The following is a 19,461-nucleotide window of genomic DNA, read 5'->3' as shown; positions in this document are numbered from 1 at the left end:
AACCCCTACAAGGAAAAAACGAAGAAAAAGTACAATTAATATGAGCAAAAGGTACAGAAAAGAAACGATTTTTGAAAAGTTGCATTCAGAGAAGGAACTGTTATAAATTGTTGCCAAGCCCATGTTGTACATATCTAGTGTCAAAAACAGTCGATTTTAAACACGTAAAATATCTGTATTTCGCCCAGTTTCCGTTCCACCCGTTTGCGAATGTGAAATGGTATATGCCTATGCGGTTGAGCCACTGGTCTCGCCGTTTTGTCGATATGTAGTTTGACTTGGTACTTTTTCATTTTTCCCAGTCCTTCGAATAAGTCAGTATACTCACGTATAGGTTTATCAGTCTGTGTCTCTTCTTTCACATGTTTTACCATTTTGATCTTCTGCTGTTTGATAGCTTAGCAAAGATCCACCAATTTCGCCATTGTGTTTGACGACTTGGAATTCGACTCGATGTAGTTCAGCGTTTGTCCTCCGAGTTTTCGCTTGGACATCGGCTTTGAATTTTCCGATTGTGTTGAGCGGTTTTGCACTCTTGTATGGGTGGATTAACGTATTAGAGCGTCGAATATTTACTTCATCTTTCAGTTTCATGAAGTCGTGTTCTTCGAGAACGTTGACTGATGTGCCAGTGTCGATGATAAAGTTAAAAGTTTTACCATTGACAGTGATATCCGCTGTCGGATGTTGGGGTGTGGTCACGTAAACTTGCTGAGTGTTGATACTAAACAGAAATTGATTATTTCTCTTCGGTTTCGCTGCCTGAGCTGGATTCGTCAGTGCAAACGTCAACACATCTTACAGGTCGTTGTTTCTGTGTAATTGTCAGTTCTTTAGGTCGTTGTTTTGTCTTGGAACGACAGACCTTAGCGAAGTGATTTAACTTTCCACACGAATTGCATTCCTTTCCGGCCCCTCGCCGGACATTTACCATCATGGGGATAATGACCATCACAGAAATAACACCTTTTCGTATCATCCGATTTCTTCATGGATGGTTGACTGCAGGGTTCGCACGGTCCTGGAAAACCCTGGAATTTCAAACCCTCCCTGGAAAACCCTGGAAAAATGCGCCCTACCCCTGGAAAACCCTGGAAAATGATCATGTTCAATCGATCGATTAATATTGACGATCGTCATGTCTGTGCTCGAGCCACCCATTCATATGATTCTGAATCTTGTAAATGTGAAATCGCAAAAAATATTTTCAAAGTCTTTCGCCACAGTGATGACTCAAAATTCACGCCGATTGAACCCAGACAGTCAAGCGATCGTTCCACGAGACACTTTGCCCCACAGACCGTTCCTATGATTAGTTGAATGGGTGCCGCAGTGTTTCTTTCGATCTTGCGTATATTGCTACTCCGTTCATCTCCCAGTCGTCCTTTCAGGGACATGATATTGTAACAGTCCCGGCCGCGCCGGGGTAACATGTACAGTAGGTCTGTTAACAAGATTATCGTAACACTATAGCGAGTATCAAAGCATCATCAACCTCGATTAGAAATTGTTACAAGTTCGGCGCACGAGTCGACATACTACAAGCTCAGGCACTGGGCATGGCAATACTAGGGCCTAGGGAAGTGCAGTTGAATTTCCGGGTTGTGACTTTTATGTCATCGATAAATGGGTATTTGTGTTACATGTTCTAAAAGAATAAACTACTGTTTTATGTTGTCGGTACAGTAACATTCGTCAATGGTCAAGTTGAGTTGAGAAATCGCGATGTTCCGCAACTCGTGGCATCCGTACATAAACATCGAGACGCAAGCGATGAATGTATTCAGTTATTCATAGCTCGAAATTTCGTTACGTAAATGACGTTTTTATTCAAAATTTTGAAGAAAAAAATTATTTTAGGTGACTTGTAAATCTAGTAACATCAAACCATACAATAACGAGGACAAACTTTAGTTTTTGATTTATTTTTCTGGATATGTCTGAATTAGACTGACGAATGCTGCGACTCAATCTTACACGATCAATGCACCAGCTTGACGAAACGGCTACTTTGGGGGTACGACAGAGGTTTCTCCGTTAATCTTAGCATGTAAATGTGGTTTTGAAACCAATATCTTGCATAGTGTGGATTGTCTTTAGAATGTTTTGTGACATATGGGAACTGTTGTTGATTTTTCTCGTCCACATCAGACAATTAGATGTCATTCAAAAAATATACTTTAGTGTCAACACCCCTGGAAAATGGCCAGAATCAATATGAATACCCCTGGAAAACTGACGAAAAACCCCTGGAAAGTCCTGGAATTTTGTTTTGCTTTAAGTGTACGAACCCTGTGACTGTGATGTCGAGCTGGTCGGCGAGATATACGAGATGAATTTGATCGTATAGCATTGATAGATTCGGCACTTGTTTTGCTTTCTATACTGTCAGCTTGATCTTCGGAAATGTCGAGTGACTGAGCGTATTTCAGTAAATCGTCCAGTGTCATTTCCTCTCTAAGAGCTCGTCGTCTTACACGTTTTGATGAAGTTGCTTGAATTATCTGCATTTTGATTCCCATGTCTTCATCTTTGAATTCACATGTAGACGCTAACTCCTTTAGTCGAGTATAGAATGTAGCGATTGACTCACCAGGCAGTTGCGATGCTTGTCGGAACTGGTATAAATGCAAGGCGCAATGTTGTATTCCAAACTTTTCTTCGGCGAAAAATGTTTGTTGAGCGCATTAAGTGCCTTGTCATAGTCCTTTTTGTCACCTGTATCTGTTAGTCTACGTAGTATTCTTCGTACGTCTTTACCAGCATAGTATTGTAGCAATGCACGTTTCCTTTCAGCATTGGTAATCGCCATCGCCACAATTAGGTTTTCGAATTCTTCAACCCATTCTAGCCAACGCGTTCCGATTGAACCAACATCAGCGCCTCTCACTTGAAATGCTTCGAATGGTGAGAACGAAGTAGATTGTGCAGCCATCGTAGATTTCTGTTATCCTGACTTTTTAGGCATCTATATCGATGAGCTCCTTTCCTTGTTCGTTTGGTTCCCCTCTATCCTCGTCGCCAGTTGGATACTACACCCATGACAACATTCACCGAGAAATACTATCTTGACCTTATATCTGGGCTTTATCTGCCATTATTGTAATTCCCTAATAATCTCAAGTTCACGTATTTTAGTTTTCATTCATATACATGTTGAACTTGCAAAAATATTTATATTCAAGAGCGATTCGATCGAGTTATTACTGTATGTATTTCTCTGTGTGTTGTTATTAGATATTTAGTATTTAATAATTCAAGATATTGACTCATGGCTTTGTTCAGAGTCATACGTGTACATACAACTGTCTGATACTCATAATGCCAGTAATACTAGTATATTAGATACACTTATTTACAGTTAATTTATCTTGTGAAGATTTATTTTTATGCAGTAAAAGTATCAAGGAAGGGGAAACTAATATCAAAAATGTTATTATTTTCGTTGGACAGTTTCACAGGTAAGTATTAGAAAAGGGAAATCGAAGTTGCCTCGGTAGTTTTTCTGCTAAGTTTTAATTCCGTCAACACTCACTACTGAGTAACTATCTAGAATCAGTATATAAAAAAAACCATCACGATTTCAACATTCTCAGCTCCTCAATTAGTTCTATATTTCTATGCTATCTCTTTTACAGAGTATGAAGAAGAATTTCACAAAGGAATGACAGACAGAGGCCGTGGCAGTGACACACAGAAACGCAGGCGACTAAGGAATATGTTTAATTTCGCTTCTCGATGTAAGAAGTGTAATTGTTTTATTGTTCTATACCAATAGCTTAAACATAATTAAGAGAAATACGTGTACAAATATAAAATACATATGAAAAATACAGACCGGAGATCACTTTAGTAATATGTATTTTCGTAATGAGGAGTTAGTCAATGCCATTGAAAATTCGTATATTTAGTTTCGACTAAGAATGACGAGTGTGTGAATCTTTAGTCTACTTCTCTTTGTCGTCAATATCTAAGGTGTTTTTTAAAAATGGTATTACTAATCACCTGTATCGAAGGAATGCATAGCACAAACAACGCACCTCAACTTTGGAGAATAACATGAGTGATTTCAGTCTTGAAAAAGATATAGATTTGGATATCTTATTTGACAAGAAAAGACGTTCTATCTTACCTTGAGTACATGTTGTTACTATGGCCAAAGAAGCTCGTCTGGAGAAAACCATTTTCAAGGTAGTATAAGTGGATCACAGGCATTTGTTTCCCGAGTTATGTCTCAGAATATTTCTATCAGAATACAATAAAATGTCGATAATATCATTAATATTGACGTACATAACCAACTATATACGAAAGGGGTAAAATTACACTTGTTTCTGTGATTGCGCAGGTTCACTCACCGCTAAAGAAGACACTACTTTCGCAGTGAGTGAACCTGCGCGATCACAGGAACAAGTGTAATTTTACCCCTTTCATATATTGTTGGCTGACTACGTCAATATTAACGATATTATCGACATTTCATTGTATTCTGATATAAATATTCTGAGACATAACTCGGGGAAACAAATGCCTGTGAAGTGGATAAATACACCACACAAGTTTGCTATCACTGCAAAAACAGTCCAATATTTCCACGTTCTATTTACATTGACAACTGTCGTTGTGCATAGTAACTATGTTCGACTTCTGAAAGTCTCGAAGAATATCGCCAGTTCACGTGAGTTTCTATTCGAACACATCTCCGCTGCAGCACAGGCTTTGCCTCTCCAGAGGGCGCCGTTGTCACTGGGTTGTACGTCCATGCATGACGTCCATGTGGTCGATTGGTCCACGTGTACGTCCATCACGCCGACAGTAGTGAGCCCTCCACGACACTTTTAGGAGAGGGAAAGCACGGGCTGACTCTTTCAGATTTACAAACTTTACCCACACGACGATTACAATTCGATTTAATAGAACGGCCACTGCTTTCAGTGATTAATTGCAAACTCTAGAAGTTCTTTTCATTAAATAATAACAATATTGTGTACGTTGTCAATAGAAATTGTAATTTTAATGTAAACACTTTGTCACAAATTGTAGTCATTCCCAAAATTGTCAAACAAGGCTCTCAAGGATATGAAAAACTAAGTTTGTATCTGATGATCACAGAACAGCTAATACTAAACGAATGCAAGATCAATATCGTACCATGGCCAACCTCTATCAATACTCTGGCCAACCTCTATCAACAACATCCTACAAAGTTGTGACAGTATCTAGCTGTCATGGTCACGACTTTTTTACAGACATCAAGCCAATGTACACAATCAAAGATGATTGAACCGTTTCTTATGGTGTAGATTTGAGTCCTGGAATTCAGCAACAACTGATAAATTACAATTTCCTCTCATATACGAACTTGATACAAATAGTGGTGTCGCTATTTTTACTATCTTAGTGAAGTCATGATTTTCCTGATCCGGCCGTAGAGGGTGCTATTCAAAAGATTTTTTAGGACGAAAGAAATAACTAGGACTTGAGAAATTTTGCATCTTTTTCCAATGTATGGCAACACAAATTTTTAAATTGTATGATAAGCCGTACAGGCCAGAAGTATTACTCTTGTTTCTTTTGGTATTTCTTTTGTATTTTTAGATGTTAGACTACTTTGCAGTCAAGATGCTATTGAAGTCCTTTTTCAATATATTTACCCTGTGGTGATTTACGACATTTTTCTTCCAATTTTTTTTCGAGGAAAGTAAATGTTTCAAGAAATTAAAATTGTCGAAAATAAACTCTACTTGCTCACGTGCACTTTTTATTTGAATACATAGGATGTGGCATTCGCACCGACAGATAACACACACCTTAAGTATTTCTTTTATTCTAACTGCTCATTTTCTAACCGTAAAATTCAATACTGCAGTGAACGTATGCGTCCTCATTCAATCTGCTATTTTTCTTGTTCTGCCCGTGTCAAAATATAATGGTCGAAGTTAGGCTTGGGTTATCTTCTCCGGCGGAGGGAAAATCTGTTAATTTTTCCTTAGGGACAAACAAAATGATCTTTAACCGAGAGATTTCTGACCTCGTATCGTACCTGTAAAACCCAAAACAGGATGACCCCCATCGTTGATTTTTCGATCACAATGCCTTCTACTAATCTTTCACACGCTAGAATAGACTGTTTGACTCTCATTGACATATGCAATAGTTTTACAAGACAGTATTATCATTATAGTTACCAACAACAAATCAACTCTCTTATCTAGTGGGGTCCCAGTTAATGTATATTCAGACATAAATATATGAACGACCATACTATAATCACTGGCTACATTTCACACTTATTAACTGTTCAAGAGTAAATGAATACAAAATCAATTTAAATCTTCGGCTAGTTTTCAGGCAAATACTGTTAGACCTTACATTAAAATGGCAAGTGAAAATACTTACATAAAATGTAAAATTAGGTATTCTAAACCCCCCCCCCCCCGTGCTCTCAAAAAATTGCATGCCCACAATAGAAGTGAACCCAAGAATTTTTATAGCCCTTACTCCCAATGATATACAGAGATTTTTCTATGTGAAAGTAAACAGTATCCCCTCCCCTCCCCCATTCTGGAGCTGCACAATTGTTTTGTACACTATATTAAAATACTACAGTGGAAAGATTTCTTTACAAATAGATGTGGGCTTTGTAGGCGAGGTCTCATATTAGACTGTGACGTATATTTGGGGAGATACTTTGTCAGCAGAGTTTCCCCTTTAATCTTGGTTTGGAGGAGAAACAACATATCAACATGATCGCTTGGGTATCCTGTGCAAATATTAGGTCAAAACACTTATAAACTCACGTAATGCTGAAATTTAACTGGCCGAAACTGGAACTATGAACCTAAAGATTGACGTAAAAAACCTCTATAACTTTTTGCTCCCTTCCGGCTAGAGACGTGATGTCGACTAATTTGACGGATATCGGTGTGTGTGTGTGTGTGTGTGCGTGTGCGTGTGCGTGCGCGGGGGGGGGGGCTATATTGCACTTTTCCTATATGTCACTGTGGAACTGTCATGGCTCTCCAAGTCAGTCCACAGGCTATCCCGGAGTCACCCTAGCCCGTCATACATATCACCTACAGGCTCCGTGTGAGTAAATGTCTCCTACTGTTCAAGGTATTACTCCAGGCCGAGTCCCCCAAAATTCCCACTCTAGGTCTTGTGAGTGACACACGGCTGAGTGATACAGCCTACCCATTGACACCCAACCTGGGTTTGAGTGGGTCAGAGAAATATCTCCTGTTCCCAGTAGGATTTGAACCCAAGACTTGAATCTCAGTGTTGCGTTTCATCGTCGGATCGAATTTGTTGCATGTGTAACAAGTGCATCTTTAAGCTTATCTTTCGATTTTTCATTCATTTATATACATGCTGCCTTCATTAATTATTTTATATGGGCATAGCATTTCTGTTATTGTACATGTTGATTTTGTGTCAATATCATTTTGATGGTTGATGATTTTGTGGGAAACATTTATGGGCAAAGTGTCATTGCTATATTTGGGAATTGGGAATGCGTCATGGGTAAAACATTCTGTGTTTGGAGCCTAATGTATGTCAGAGGGTGCTTCGACCAATATAGCTGTCATAAATCTGTGTTTTGGTAAATTATGCAATGAAGTACCATTTTCACTCTCCATGATAATCAGACATAGAAAATTAAATGATTGCATATTAATTTTATTTGATAACACACTACCTCTTGGCAAGAAAAATGGACAAACTGCAGTGTCACCGTAATCAAGCAGATTATACAAACAATGGAGGATGAGCAAACACACGATGTTTGACATACCCTCTAAATTATCGTATGTATAACAAACTGTGTTGTAGAAGTCACTTAATTTCACTTGATCTAGTTAATGAATATACCATGTTGTGTATATCTATTTTAATATATAAGCCAGGAGATTGTTTTAAATGGAGGTAAACTTGCACAAATATTAAGGTGACACGTTTTTTGTCACCTTATTTTTGTCACCCAAAGTTATACATTTAGCACAGCCTTGTCACCTCATTGTGTTTGCACAACACACACACACACACACACACACACACACACACACACACACACACACACATATACACACCGGGCGATCCCTATAGCACTACTGAACCTCAGTTCAGTTGTGCTAAAAAAAGGGGGAAGTTGATAGAAGTCATCACTACATGTGTACTAAAGGCAGAAAGTACATGTAAGCCTGTCTGGACTTTTCCTATAATATGGTCTACTGCTGAACATCATTTTCCACTGGTATGTCTACAAGTATGTGACATTGCTGTAGCATGGAAGCGGAGAGATACTAGTATACAAATCAATTGAATTTTGACTCTATACAAATTCTTTTGATTGATTGATTGACTAGTTGATTGATACTCTGTGTACTTCTATGCAAATATGTTTACTATATCTAGGTGATGTAATATTGTCTGAAGGGTTTACAAAACTACAACATTTTGAATAAATCATTATCTAACAACTGGTTGTTTTGAAACATTCCAGTTTAGGTAGTGTAGCACAGTGGCCATATACAATTCTTGGCTTAATTTTGACCCCCTACTTACTTTTTTACACATTTTTTTTCTTGATTTTAAATTTTTTTTGAGATTAGATTCCAGATTTCTTGAGCAAAGTACAGTAACAACAAATTTTTTAAGATTTATATTTCTGGTGTTTAAATAAGGAGCATACAACTGTCTCAATCTGATTAAAATCTGATGTAATGTACACAGTGCAATTTCTATTTGGCTGTTACTTTTACTGTCATTTGTTCTTTTGTGAGTGCTTGTTACATACATCTGACACAATATCATAGGTTTTTCCCGAGCCACACAAGAGCGCCGAGTGAATTTACTCAATGAATGAGCAGGCGTAATATGCCAAAACATAGTACAGTACTATAGAGTGCTCTGTTCAAAAAGAGCATGAGCACAGAGTGCAGACAGCAATATTATTGTTGTTGTTGTTGTTGTTGTTGTTGTTGTTCGGTGGTTCTCTTTCTTTCAATTTTGAATGTTGAGAGTTGTATTGTAAGATTGACTAATTGACTCGTAAGTATGAGATTGGGTTTGGAAAATCCTAAGGTATTGTGTCAGATGTATGTAATGAGCACTCACAAACGAACAAACGACAGTAAATGTAACAGCCCAAAAGAAATTATGCCACGTACACTACATCGGATTTTAATCAAATTGACAACAGTCCATCCCTAACAGGTAGTTGATAATTGCTCTTCAGAATGAATCATATTATGTCAAGGTTTTAAAAGTTAACATACATGTATTTAAATATTGTTCCACAATATTTTTCTTCATTCAGCCAAGGAAAATACGAGTGACCTAAGGGGTATTGTCAATATGAGTCTAATGACTCATAGTGACAATGCCTTAGATCAAGAGTATTTTCTGTACCGGTACCTCTGTAAGCATCTTTTATGACAACTTGAGGAAAACAATGTACTTTTGAATGTTTTAAGTCATATTTCAAGCACTGCTGCGCAGAATCAGTAACATAAACATGGGTTGTCGTGATGTAGATCGACCAGAGTATGTAATCCCTATTATTTGTTCAAAGCCAATAACTTGGCTTGTATGTTATCACATCATTTATGCTTTGTTTTGCTCACATTGCGCTGAAATGAACGTTGATGGCAATCATGATACACAGATAATGGCCGTTTCCTTTCTTTCTTCAGTGACTTCCGTTTGGACTTGGACAGTTTATTAAACAAAACCGTGAAGTCATCTTCATCCTGGTTATTTCCATTGATGGTATCATCATCATCATCATCATCATCATCATCATCATCATCATCATCATCTCCATCAATGTCTTCATCATTGACTTCTGTATTATCTTTGCTTTCTCCCTCATCCTCTTTCACAGATATTCCTTGTTTTGTTGTTACTAGACTGTTCCCATAGTTACCAGATTGTGATCTGTCATGCCTTTTACCAGATATTGGATTATAACCACCATGCTTCATCCGAGCTGATTGTCCAGGAGGGTTCATTACAGATTTGGTCTTGTTTGAAGTCACAGTAATGCTGTATGGGGTGTTTTGCACCTTTTGACAGTTAACAGATATCTCAATTTTATGTAGCCCCTCATGATTTGGAATAAAATTCACTCTACAACAGTCATTTGTCTTCTTCAATTCAGGAACTTCAATCCGACCAGAAGGATTAACTACTTCAGCAACTATCTCCTTTCCATTTGTATCAAGTCTACATCCACATTGATCCCGTAAAGTAATCTGACCTTCCCAGGTTTCCCCTACCTTGATAATCTTCAAAGAAGATCTTTGGACTTCAAGTGAAGATTTTAGGGAATCAACAAGACCATGCAGGACCCCAAGCTTTGGGAATTGGTCACTTTGTTTGAAAGTGATGTTGAATTTTCTTTCTGAAACAGTGCATGAAATGTCAACACCTTTGAACTGTTCTAAATGTTGTTTTGTTTCTTTTCGAGTTGAAAGTAGTTGTCCAGCATTTCCATATTTTGATAGTTTATCCACGTAGTCTAACGTACTGCTTACATCATCCTTAATATTCTTTGCCTCATAGATTCTCTCCCTGAGAATCTTCTGTCTTATACCATGTTCTATCTCCAACTGTTCAAGCAACTGTTTTTCTTGTTCTTTCACTTTCTTTATCATCTCTTCACTGTATTTCTTTATCCCCAAATTTTCTCGTTGAAAGGATCTTTCCATATCATCAGATGACTTTCCCAGGGACGTTATTTCCTTCTCTATTTTGTCTCCTTTCACTTGGAGTTGCTTGAGTTCCTTTGGCAGAATTTCCAAGTATTCCCTTTTTGCTTCTTCCAGATATTTCAGCTCGTGTTCTTCTCCTCTGTGGTCAATGACTGTGCATTCTAAACACACTGGAATTCCACATTTCTCGCAATAAAACTTAAGTGGGTTTTCACTATGTTTAGCGCAGTTAACGGGTGGAAATTGCAAGCCAACATCACGTGATTTAGATTTGAGAAACTCCTCACGTGTCATGAGGGTATGTCCTCGAGTTGCTGGTACGTTTTTGTGTGCTTTGGTACAGATCGCTCCCAAATACATAGCACATGTTACACATCTATTTTCAATACTTTCACCTTTACACCCTTCACATACGTCGCCATCTTTCTCTTCCCTCTTCTTCATAAGATCTACCACACTGTTTATGAAGAAACTGTTTTTGAGAGCAGGAACACCTCCTTCGGAAAGGTGAACTGGGCGGCGACAAACGGGGCATTCTAAAGACCCGTGTTTCTCTAACCATGTCGTAAAACAGTCTTCGCATGAACTATGCAGACACGGCAGTATCTTTGCATTCTTGTATCGTTCGAGACAGATCGGACAAGACAGAGATGTCTCGTCAATTTCGTTGAGAACGTCAGAATCACGAGAAGCAGCAGCCATGATTGTAAACGTCCCTGTACAGTACGTCATGAGGTCACAACCCGGACTACTTAGGTTAGTACGTTGACGTTAGTCGTGCTTGCACACTGACATGCTCGATCTGTCTGCGAGCGAATACCTGTTCTGTCTGAAGTTTACTACTGCAGAGAGTGATTGTTCAAGATTGCTTTCTAGTCACTAGAGATTGAATTTACAAAAAATTCTGCTAGCTAGTGCAATATTGTCTGTTTCATGAATCTTTTCACACTCCTTACCAAATTGACAAAATATTTGATAAAAACGAAATCAGTTTATCTGATGGTGGAAAAAGAGAGTTGTCCTTTGATGGTGACCTCCTTACTGAACCTTACGAAATATTTTCTTGTTGCTGTCGTCGTCGTCGTCGTCGTCGTCGTCGTCGTCGTTGTTGTTGTTGTTGTTGTTGTTGTTGTTGTTGTTGATGTTATACCTTTACAATAAGGGGACCTGTTGAAGGTATAAGTTTAGTTGAGTAATGATAAATCGTTAAAGTAATACACACTCAATTCCAAAAAAGCATCCACTGCTTTGTTGTTTTGTTGAGACCGCTTACTTTCGCACATAGTCACTTGTGAGCTAACCTTCAGGATGGTCATTATACAAAATAATGAAATTATTAGGTATTTACGAATATTCAAACAATGCCGTCACCTGTGTTAATGTGTTCTTTTCGCGCTAACACCGGTAACGGTATGTTTTTTAATATTCGCAAATACCTAATAATGTCATTATTTTGTATTAAGACCATCCTGAATGTTAGCCTAACAGGTGACTGTGCTTTCACGACCCGCGTGAGCCTCACGCACATGCGTACAATCATAGGTGGAGGGTCTATGGTACAAATTACAATTCACTAATGTGTTCGTTTAGAAAGAAATATCAGTTTCATGGTCTCGAAGACACTAAAATGTTTTGTACAAAATAATGCAAGCTTTGTTTTGACAGATTGTAGGATATACTGCAGGTTTACATACAAAACCTTACAGGAAATCCCCAAGATTACAGAACACATGTAGTGCATGCAGTATAGCTATAATAATAATAAAAAAAAAAAAAAAAAAAAAAAAAAAAAACAACAACTATAAGGCTGCTTTCACAAAAACTTGTTAAAATTTTTTTTCAAATACACAAACACCAGTTAAAACAAAATGTTATGTTAACCAGTGCATTGCCTTTCCAAAAAACAACATATACTTGTAAATGAATTACACTTTGAATAACTCTTGTAAAAATGATCAGCAGACCAACTGAGTCTTTGTTTTCTGTTCAATATTGTATTAGTACATTATACTAGTAGTGTTACAGTTGAATGTCATTTTAGTTGTATTTGCAAATATTGTGATGCACATGTTATCTAAAGAGAGTTTTATACTGTATTGTTCCAGTCCAGTTTCCTAAATGTGTGCTAAAAGAAATCAAATTGGTCTAAATAACACTGAAAAAACTCTTAATAAAATGCATTGCCATGTATCCCGTTCTTGTTTGATGTAAATTAGTTCAATATAATGTCAAAAGAAAATAAATGTATGACTCAAAAATGCCAGCCACATTTCATCTAACAGAATAGGAATCAAGTGATATATATTAGTGGTAATGATAATTAAGATGGCCCTATTATCATAGTAATTGTATATCTTAATGAACCTGGTAATACATTTACCTTGTAAGAGCCTGATTATTGGACTGGTTTTGACGTTAGATTACAAAGGTGAATGCAGGATTTTAAACAAAGTCTCAGAATGTGTTTATTTAAATTTTTGATTTCCAAGTGGTAGCTCTCCTTCCAGATCTTGTGTATATAAACATGGCATTGTCATCATCATCATCAGACCCAATTTCTCCTTCAACTTCATCAAATATTTATATATTCAGATATGTTTTACAGAGATATGTTTTAAGCATTCCAAAAAAATTCCACAGTTTTTGCAAACACTACTTTATGAAAATGTTTATTGAGACTATATTGGAGTATTTGCTCATATTGTGTCAGTTCACTACCTCATTCCTGCCAAATATCTTTATGGTAACTTTATATTGAGAGTTATGTCAAAGTTTATTTATTTATCTTTATACTTACAAGTAATAGTATATTCATGCAAAGTGGAAAAGTATGTGCAAAAAACTTATTTTACTTTTTCTCTGTTAACTCAGCTTGTGAGATATTGTCTTCTGTTTCACATGTAGCAGACTTTGCCAATATGCTAATTTTAGGAAATATTTAGAATGTGTTATTAAAAGTTTATGTTGAAAATTATAGTCATATCTATAGGATGACAAAATACCTTGCACAAAAGTTTTTGATACTTGTCAAGTATGTTTTAGTGCAGGTGCATCTTTTACATTTTGATGGCAGGCTGAGATGAACCTTTTCCAACTCTTTTTTTTAACTTCCAAGAGCTGCAAATGTAAAATGTTGTCTATCATTTAATACTAGTAAGAATTTAAATGAAAAAGTTACATATCATTGTGATAACCACAAACCAAAACACAGTCATATGTCACAAAGAATATTTTCAGTACAGTGTAAAGGTAATTTCGCACATTAAATGAACCAAATTTCAGTAGATAGTAGTGTATATGAAAGACACTAGTATTTTCAGACAAAAAACAATTTGTACCACTCAATTTATTTTCCCATGTTTGAAAAGTCATGATGTCAATTTATTTTCAGGTACCCTCCCTACAACCCATAACATTTTTTCAGGTACCCCCCCCCCCACAACACTATCCATATATTTTCAAGCCCCCCCCCCTAACAAGTTTTTGTGAAAGCAGCCTAAATTACTAAGATGCTATTTTAGCACCCAAAATCTTGTTTGCTGGTCTGAGTCCAAATTAAAAGTTGACCGTAGTAATTAACACAAGTGTACTAATAAACGGCAGAAATATAAGTCATAATAATGAACTTTTACTGTAAAGTTTGCTGTCGGGTTTTTAAAGTTCTCTTAGCATATACTGGTAGTATCGTTGGCCTTCTTTCTTTGATTTCAATCAAAGTATCGCAAATACAGTCTAAACAGTTAATTTTGAGACACGTCAATGGTCTGACACATTGACCAGCCACAATAAAGTGGAGTTATCACGTTTTGTGATAGCCATCGGTCAATTATTGTTCTTAGGGAACAATTAGAAGGGTGCTGTGGAGAAAGTGGAGGTCATGAAAAAAATTAAGGTGCGAAGGGGAAGAGCATGAAAATTATGATGGTGTGAAGGGGGGGGGGGGCACGAAATATTTTGCTCATCATGAATTTAACTAAATAAAACCTCAGGAAGGTTCATTTACTGGGTATATTTGCAATGAGTTCTTGATCATTATTTTATAAACGAGACAGGTGACGGCTATGAGAATTTGTTTGTGTATGCCTAATACTTCCTTGTATCTCTGTCTCTGTCTGTCTGCCTTCCTCCCTCCCTCCCTCCCCTTCCTCCTCTTCCTCACCCCCTCTCTCTCCCTCTCTTTCTCTCTCTCCTCTTTCTCCTCCTCTTTCTCGTCCTCTCTCTCTGGAGAGAAAACCCCCACCCACGTGACATTCTCCCCACAAGCGATCATGGGGATGCTGTTTCTGCCCCAAATCAAAACCCCTATTGGCTAGGTATAGGTTACAACCCAATATGTGAGACCTCTCCTTCGAAAGCCCACTTTTATTGTAGAGAAATCTCTTACAGTATTATGTGTATGGACGCTGTAGTCGATTGCTACCGTTATTTTAATGTAGTATACCGTACAATTGCACATCTCCAGAATGTGGGAAGTGCGCGTGTCCCGTATAATTGCACATATAGAAATATGTGCAGCATTGGGAGGAAGGCGGCTACGAAAATTATTGTGTTCATGGGGGGGGGGGGGGGGGTTTCGACCGGTCATGATTTTTTTAAGAGCGCTAAGGAGGCTGCGAAAAAAATGTTGACCAAAATATTTTCTCCTCGCCCCCCCCCCCCCCGCCACCGTCGTAAATTCTCCTCGTTCCTTTACTAAATGTATGAGTTTCTACAATTATTCACTTCATTTGTTAAGTGGTCTGAGACTTCATGCATCGTACACAGCAAAAAAAAGTGTTGTGTAACCAGTCCAATCTCAAATGACTGATAGTTAACGTTTCAGGATTAAACTCCTTCTACGAGCTAAAAGCATAACACTAATGAATGTGTCGGATAACGTCTAACCATGGCAAGGACAAGCCGTCCTAACAAAACGAAAGAGCAATCGTGGTTCCGGGTACATGACAAGTGAGTAACACGTACAGGAATTCTTAGAATTTGATACACTGACCCTACCAGGGGACCCTTTAACTTAAATCACATTACTCAGACTAAAGTCTAAAACAATTATACAAAATGTATCTCACTCTAACAATGTTTCATTCCTATATATGTCTATTTTTATACCGTGACGTTTGATGGTCTTTTTTGGAAAATTGAAATATAAAATTTATTCTAAACTTGTGTACAATACAATACCAGAGTAACAGACATAGGTAGTCCAGGCGCACGTGACACAGATGTAAGAGTTCAGGCTATCGATCAGACGATAATGGCTGCTGCCTCTCGTGATTCTGACGTTCTAAACGAAATTGACGAGAAGTCTCTGTCTTGTCCGATCTGTCTCGAACGATACAAGAATGCAAAGATACTGCCGTGTCTGCATAGTTCATGCGAAGACTGTTTTACAACATGGTTAGAAAAACACGGGTCTTTAGAATGCCCCGTTTGTCGCCGCCCAGTTCACCTGTCCAAAGGAGGTGTTCCTGCTCTCAAAAACAGTTTCTTCATAAACAGTGTGGTAGATCTTATGAAGAAGAGGGAAGAGAAAGATGGCGACGTATGTGAAGGGTGTAAAGGTGAAAGTATTGAAAATAGATGTGTAACATGTGCTATGTATTTGGGAGCGATCTGTACCAAAGCACACAAAAACGTACCAGCAACTCGAGGACATACCCTCATGACACGTGAGGAGTTTCTCAAATCTAAATCACATGATGTTTGCTTGCAATTTCCACCCGTTAACTGCGCTAAACATAGTGAAAACCCACTTAAGTTCTATTGCGAGAAATGTGGAATTCCAGTGTGTTTAGAATGCACAGTCATTGACCACAGAGGAGAAGAACACGAGCTGAAATATCTGGAAGAAGCAAAAAGGGAATACTTGGAAATTCTGCCAAAGGAACTCAAGCAACTCCAAGTGAAAGGCGACAAAATAGAGAAGGAAATAACGTCCCTGGAAAAGTCATCTGCTAATATGGAAAGATCCTTTCAACGAGAAAATTTGGGGATAAAAAAATACAGTGAAGAGATGATAAAGAAAGTGAAAGAACAAGAAAAACAGTTGCTTGAACAGTTGAAGATAGAACACGGTATAAGACAGAAGATTGTCAGGGAGAGAATCTATGAGGCAAAGAATATTAAGGATGATGTAAGCAGTACGTTAGACTACGTGGATAAACTATCAAAATATGGAAATGCTGGACAACTACTTTCAACTCGAAAAGAAACAAAACAACATTTAGAACAGTTCAAAGGTGTTGACATTTCATGCACTGTTCCAGAAAGAAAATTCAATATCACTTTCAAACAAAGTGACCAACTCATCCAGCTAGGGGTTTTGCATGGCATTATCGACCCCCAAAAATCGTCACTGGAAATTGGAGGATCCTCCCCAAAGACTATGAAGGTAGGGGAAACCTGGGAAGGACAGATTACTTTACGGGATCAATGTGGATGTAGACTTGATACAAATGGAAAGGAGATAGTTGCTGAAGTAGTTAATCCTTCTGGTCGGATTGAAGTTCCTGAATTGAAGAAGACAAATGACTGCTTTAGAGTGAATTTTATTCCAAAGAAAAAGGGTTTTTATAAAGTCGAGATATCTATAAACTCTCAACATGTGCGCCACTCTCCATACGGCATAACTGTTTCTTCAAACACGAGCAAAAGAGTATTGGCCTTATCTGGACAATTAATGGGCCCTGTGGCTTGATGTCAAGATTTCTCTTCCATTCAAACAAACTTACCTGGTGGTGATGATGATGATGATGATGATGATGATGACGATGATGGTGGTGGTGGTGGTGGTAGTGATGACGACGACAACAACGATCTATTTGAAGTGAAACACATGCTCAAAGAAGGTGCAAGATTGGGAGAGGGAAGATGAAATAATATCTGTAAAAGATGGCAGTAACGTCCGTTACCATAACAACGATTTTGATTATGATGACGACGACGATTTTGTAGATGAGCTCGAGCTCAACGTCCCTCTAGACAAGTGGCAGCAACGAAAGCGTATACAGAAGAGAACTGTGATGTATAGTAATATGACATACAAATATAAATGAACCCATCACACAGCTTTAAAACGACGTTGTAGCATACGTATTCACTATAATACGCAGAAAACTTCACTTTTTTAAAAGAAATGTCCAGACAATATCGGAAAAACGGGAGGGGGCATCTCGCGGGGGTTGGGTGGGGCTCGCTATTTTTTTCTTTTCTTTTCTTTTGTTTCTGTTTTGAGTATAACCAACATTTATTAAGTATTTGTCGAATCCATCTATGGCTTACTGTCCATTCAATAGACATTAAAAATAGTTTCAGTTCTTTAACACTTTGTTTTTGAGAGGATGTTGACGACTTCTGCCAGTGTTTAGTTTTGTGAACATCACGTAATAGCTTCGCTGTAGAACCGGCAAACTGCCCGTAGTACTGAACTACTGGTAAACTAAACTTGTCTTTGTTTTATATCTGACTATTCGTAAACCATCATCAATCATGAATAACTTACAGTAATTAGATGCAATAACAACCCACAAATTGACACTTTCAGCTATTGCTGTTGTCAACAATGTCATTCGATGTATCACGAATGCTTCAACAACAACAACAACAACAACAATGACGACGACGACAACAACAACAACAGCAGCAACCAAGCAAACAAATAAATTGAGTTGTTACCCTTTTCAAAACTCTACTTGACTCTATGTTAAAATTCTCTACCAGATCTACTTTAATTTTAATCCGGATTTATTTCATCTATAGATCTGTTCCTTTTTTGTCACTTTTCTTTGTCTAGTTTCTTACTCGCTAACTGTTTCAGTGGGGAGCACATTTAAAGTCATACTCAATGGATTGTTTGTCCAGTAAATACTGTAATAATGTATTTGTACTTTAAACTGTAAATAATGCGTCGTGTCGTTCCGCCCTCGTTAGCTTTCTGTGAGAATGGAAGGACGGTGAGGGCGCCCGACACCGTGAATCTTGCAGACTACTGCATTCATGAAATCTCCCCGTTTCTCCTTAAATGCAAGGAAGTGGTCTACAACCTAGCTATCTAACGTACCACAATGTTTGATTGAACGCCTGCCATTTAAAAAACAAAAACAATAAAAATAGTTGCGAATAAATGAAACGTGTGAGTATTTTTAATTGATGTCTACACTGAAATTAACTGTATTAAAGTCTCAGTGATTTCACATTCACCACACACAACAGTATCTCCCAAAAGATACATTGTACTAAAGTTTCATTGGACACAGAATTATAGAATTTTTAATAGATAGGTACTCTCACACAGATGCAACAAGTCATGCAACAAATTGTGAATTAGTAATTCACTGTTTATTGGTCATTCATTCCCAATATCCTGTAAAGTCTACTCAAATATACTTATAAAGTTATATTTGATAAAGTCTGTAATCTGTATTATCTAAAAAAAAAAATACCAATAGCGCCGTCTACGTCGTAGCTGTAGTATACTTTTGTCTTTGCAAGTAAACCATCCCGTGCAGTGACGTATATCTTAATAATCTAGGTAGGTGGTTTATATGTTTGAACGTTTCCATAAACCAATGCACTATACTCTATAAACCATGTATTATTTCCATAAACTAATGCACTATACTCTATAAACCATGTATTATTTCCTTCTCTCTTTAAAACGTTTACTTCATATATTCCAGTCTATAATCAACCATAACTGGATTGGACCTTTTTTTACACTTTCCATCAGACATTTCACCAATATACCTCT

General features: G+C 37.6%; 2 protein-coding genes across 2 annotated transcripts; one reads left to right on the top strand and one right to left on the bottom strand.

Moving 5' to 3' along the window:
- Nucleotides 1-9,352: 9,352 nt before the first annotated feature.
- On the bottom strand, nt 9,353-11,417 carry LOC144447212 (E3 ubiquitin-protein ligase TRIM45-like). Its single transcript, XM_078137115.1, has 2 exons — nt 9,846-11,417; nt 9,353-9,493 (listed from the first exon to the last, which is right to left on the bottom strand). Exons 1-2 carry the CDS (start codon nt 11,415-11,417, stop codon nt 9,353-9,355), a joined length of 1,713 nt encoding a protein of 570 aa, XP_077993241.1.
- A 4,549-nt stretch (nt 11,418-15,966) lies between these two features.
- On the top strand, nt 15,967-17,409 carry LOC144447211 (E3 ubiquitin-protein ligase TRIM45-like). Its single transcript, XM_078137114.1, has one exon. It carries the CDS (start codon nt 15,967-15,969, stop codon nt 17,407-17,409), a length of 1,443 nt encoding a protein of 480 aa, XP_077993240.1.
- The last annotated feature ends 2,052 nt before the right edge of the window (nt 17,410-19,461 follow it).

The sequence above is a fragment of the Glandiceps talaboti genome, chromosome 16 (genome assembly GCF_964340395.1).
Source record: "Glandiceps talaboti chromosome 16, keGlaTala1.1, whole genome shotgun sequence".
Lineage (NCBI taxonomy): Eukaryota > Metazoa > Hemichordata > Enteropneusta > Spengelidae > Glandiceps > Glandiceps talaboti.
The sequence above is the reverse complement of the archived record's forward strand: the minus strand, read 5'-3'. Positions and strand labels throughout refer to the sequence as shown.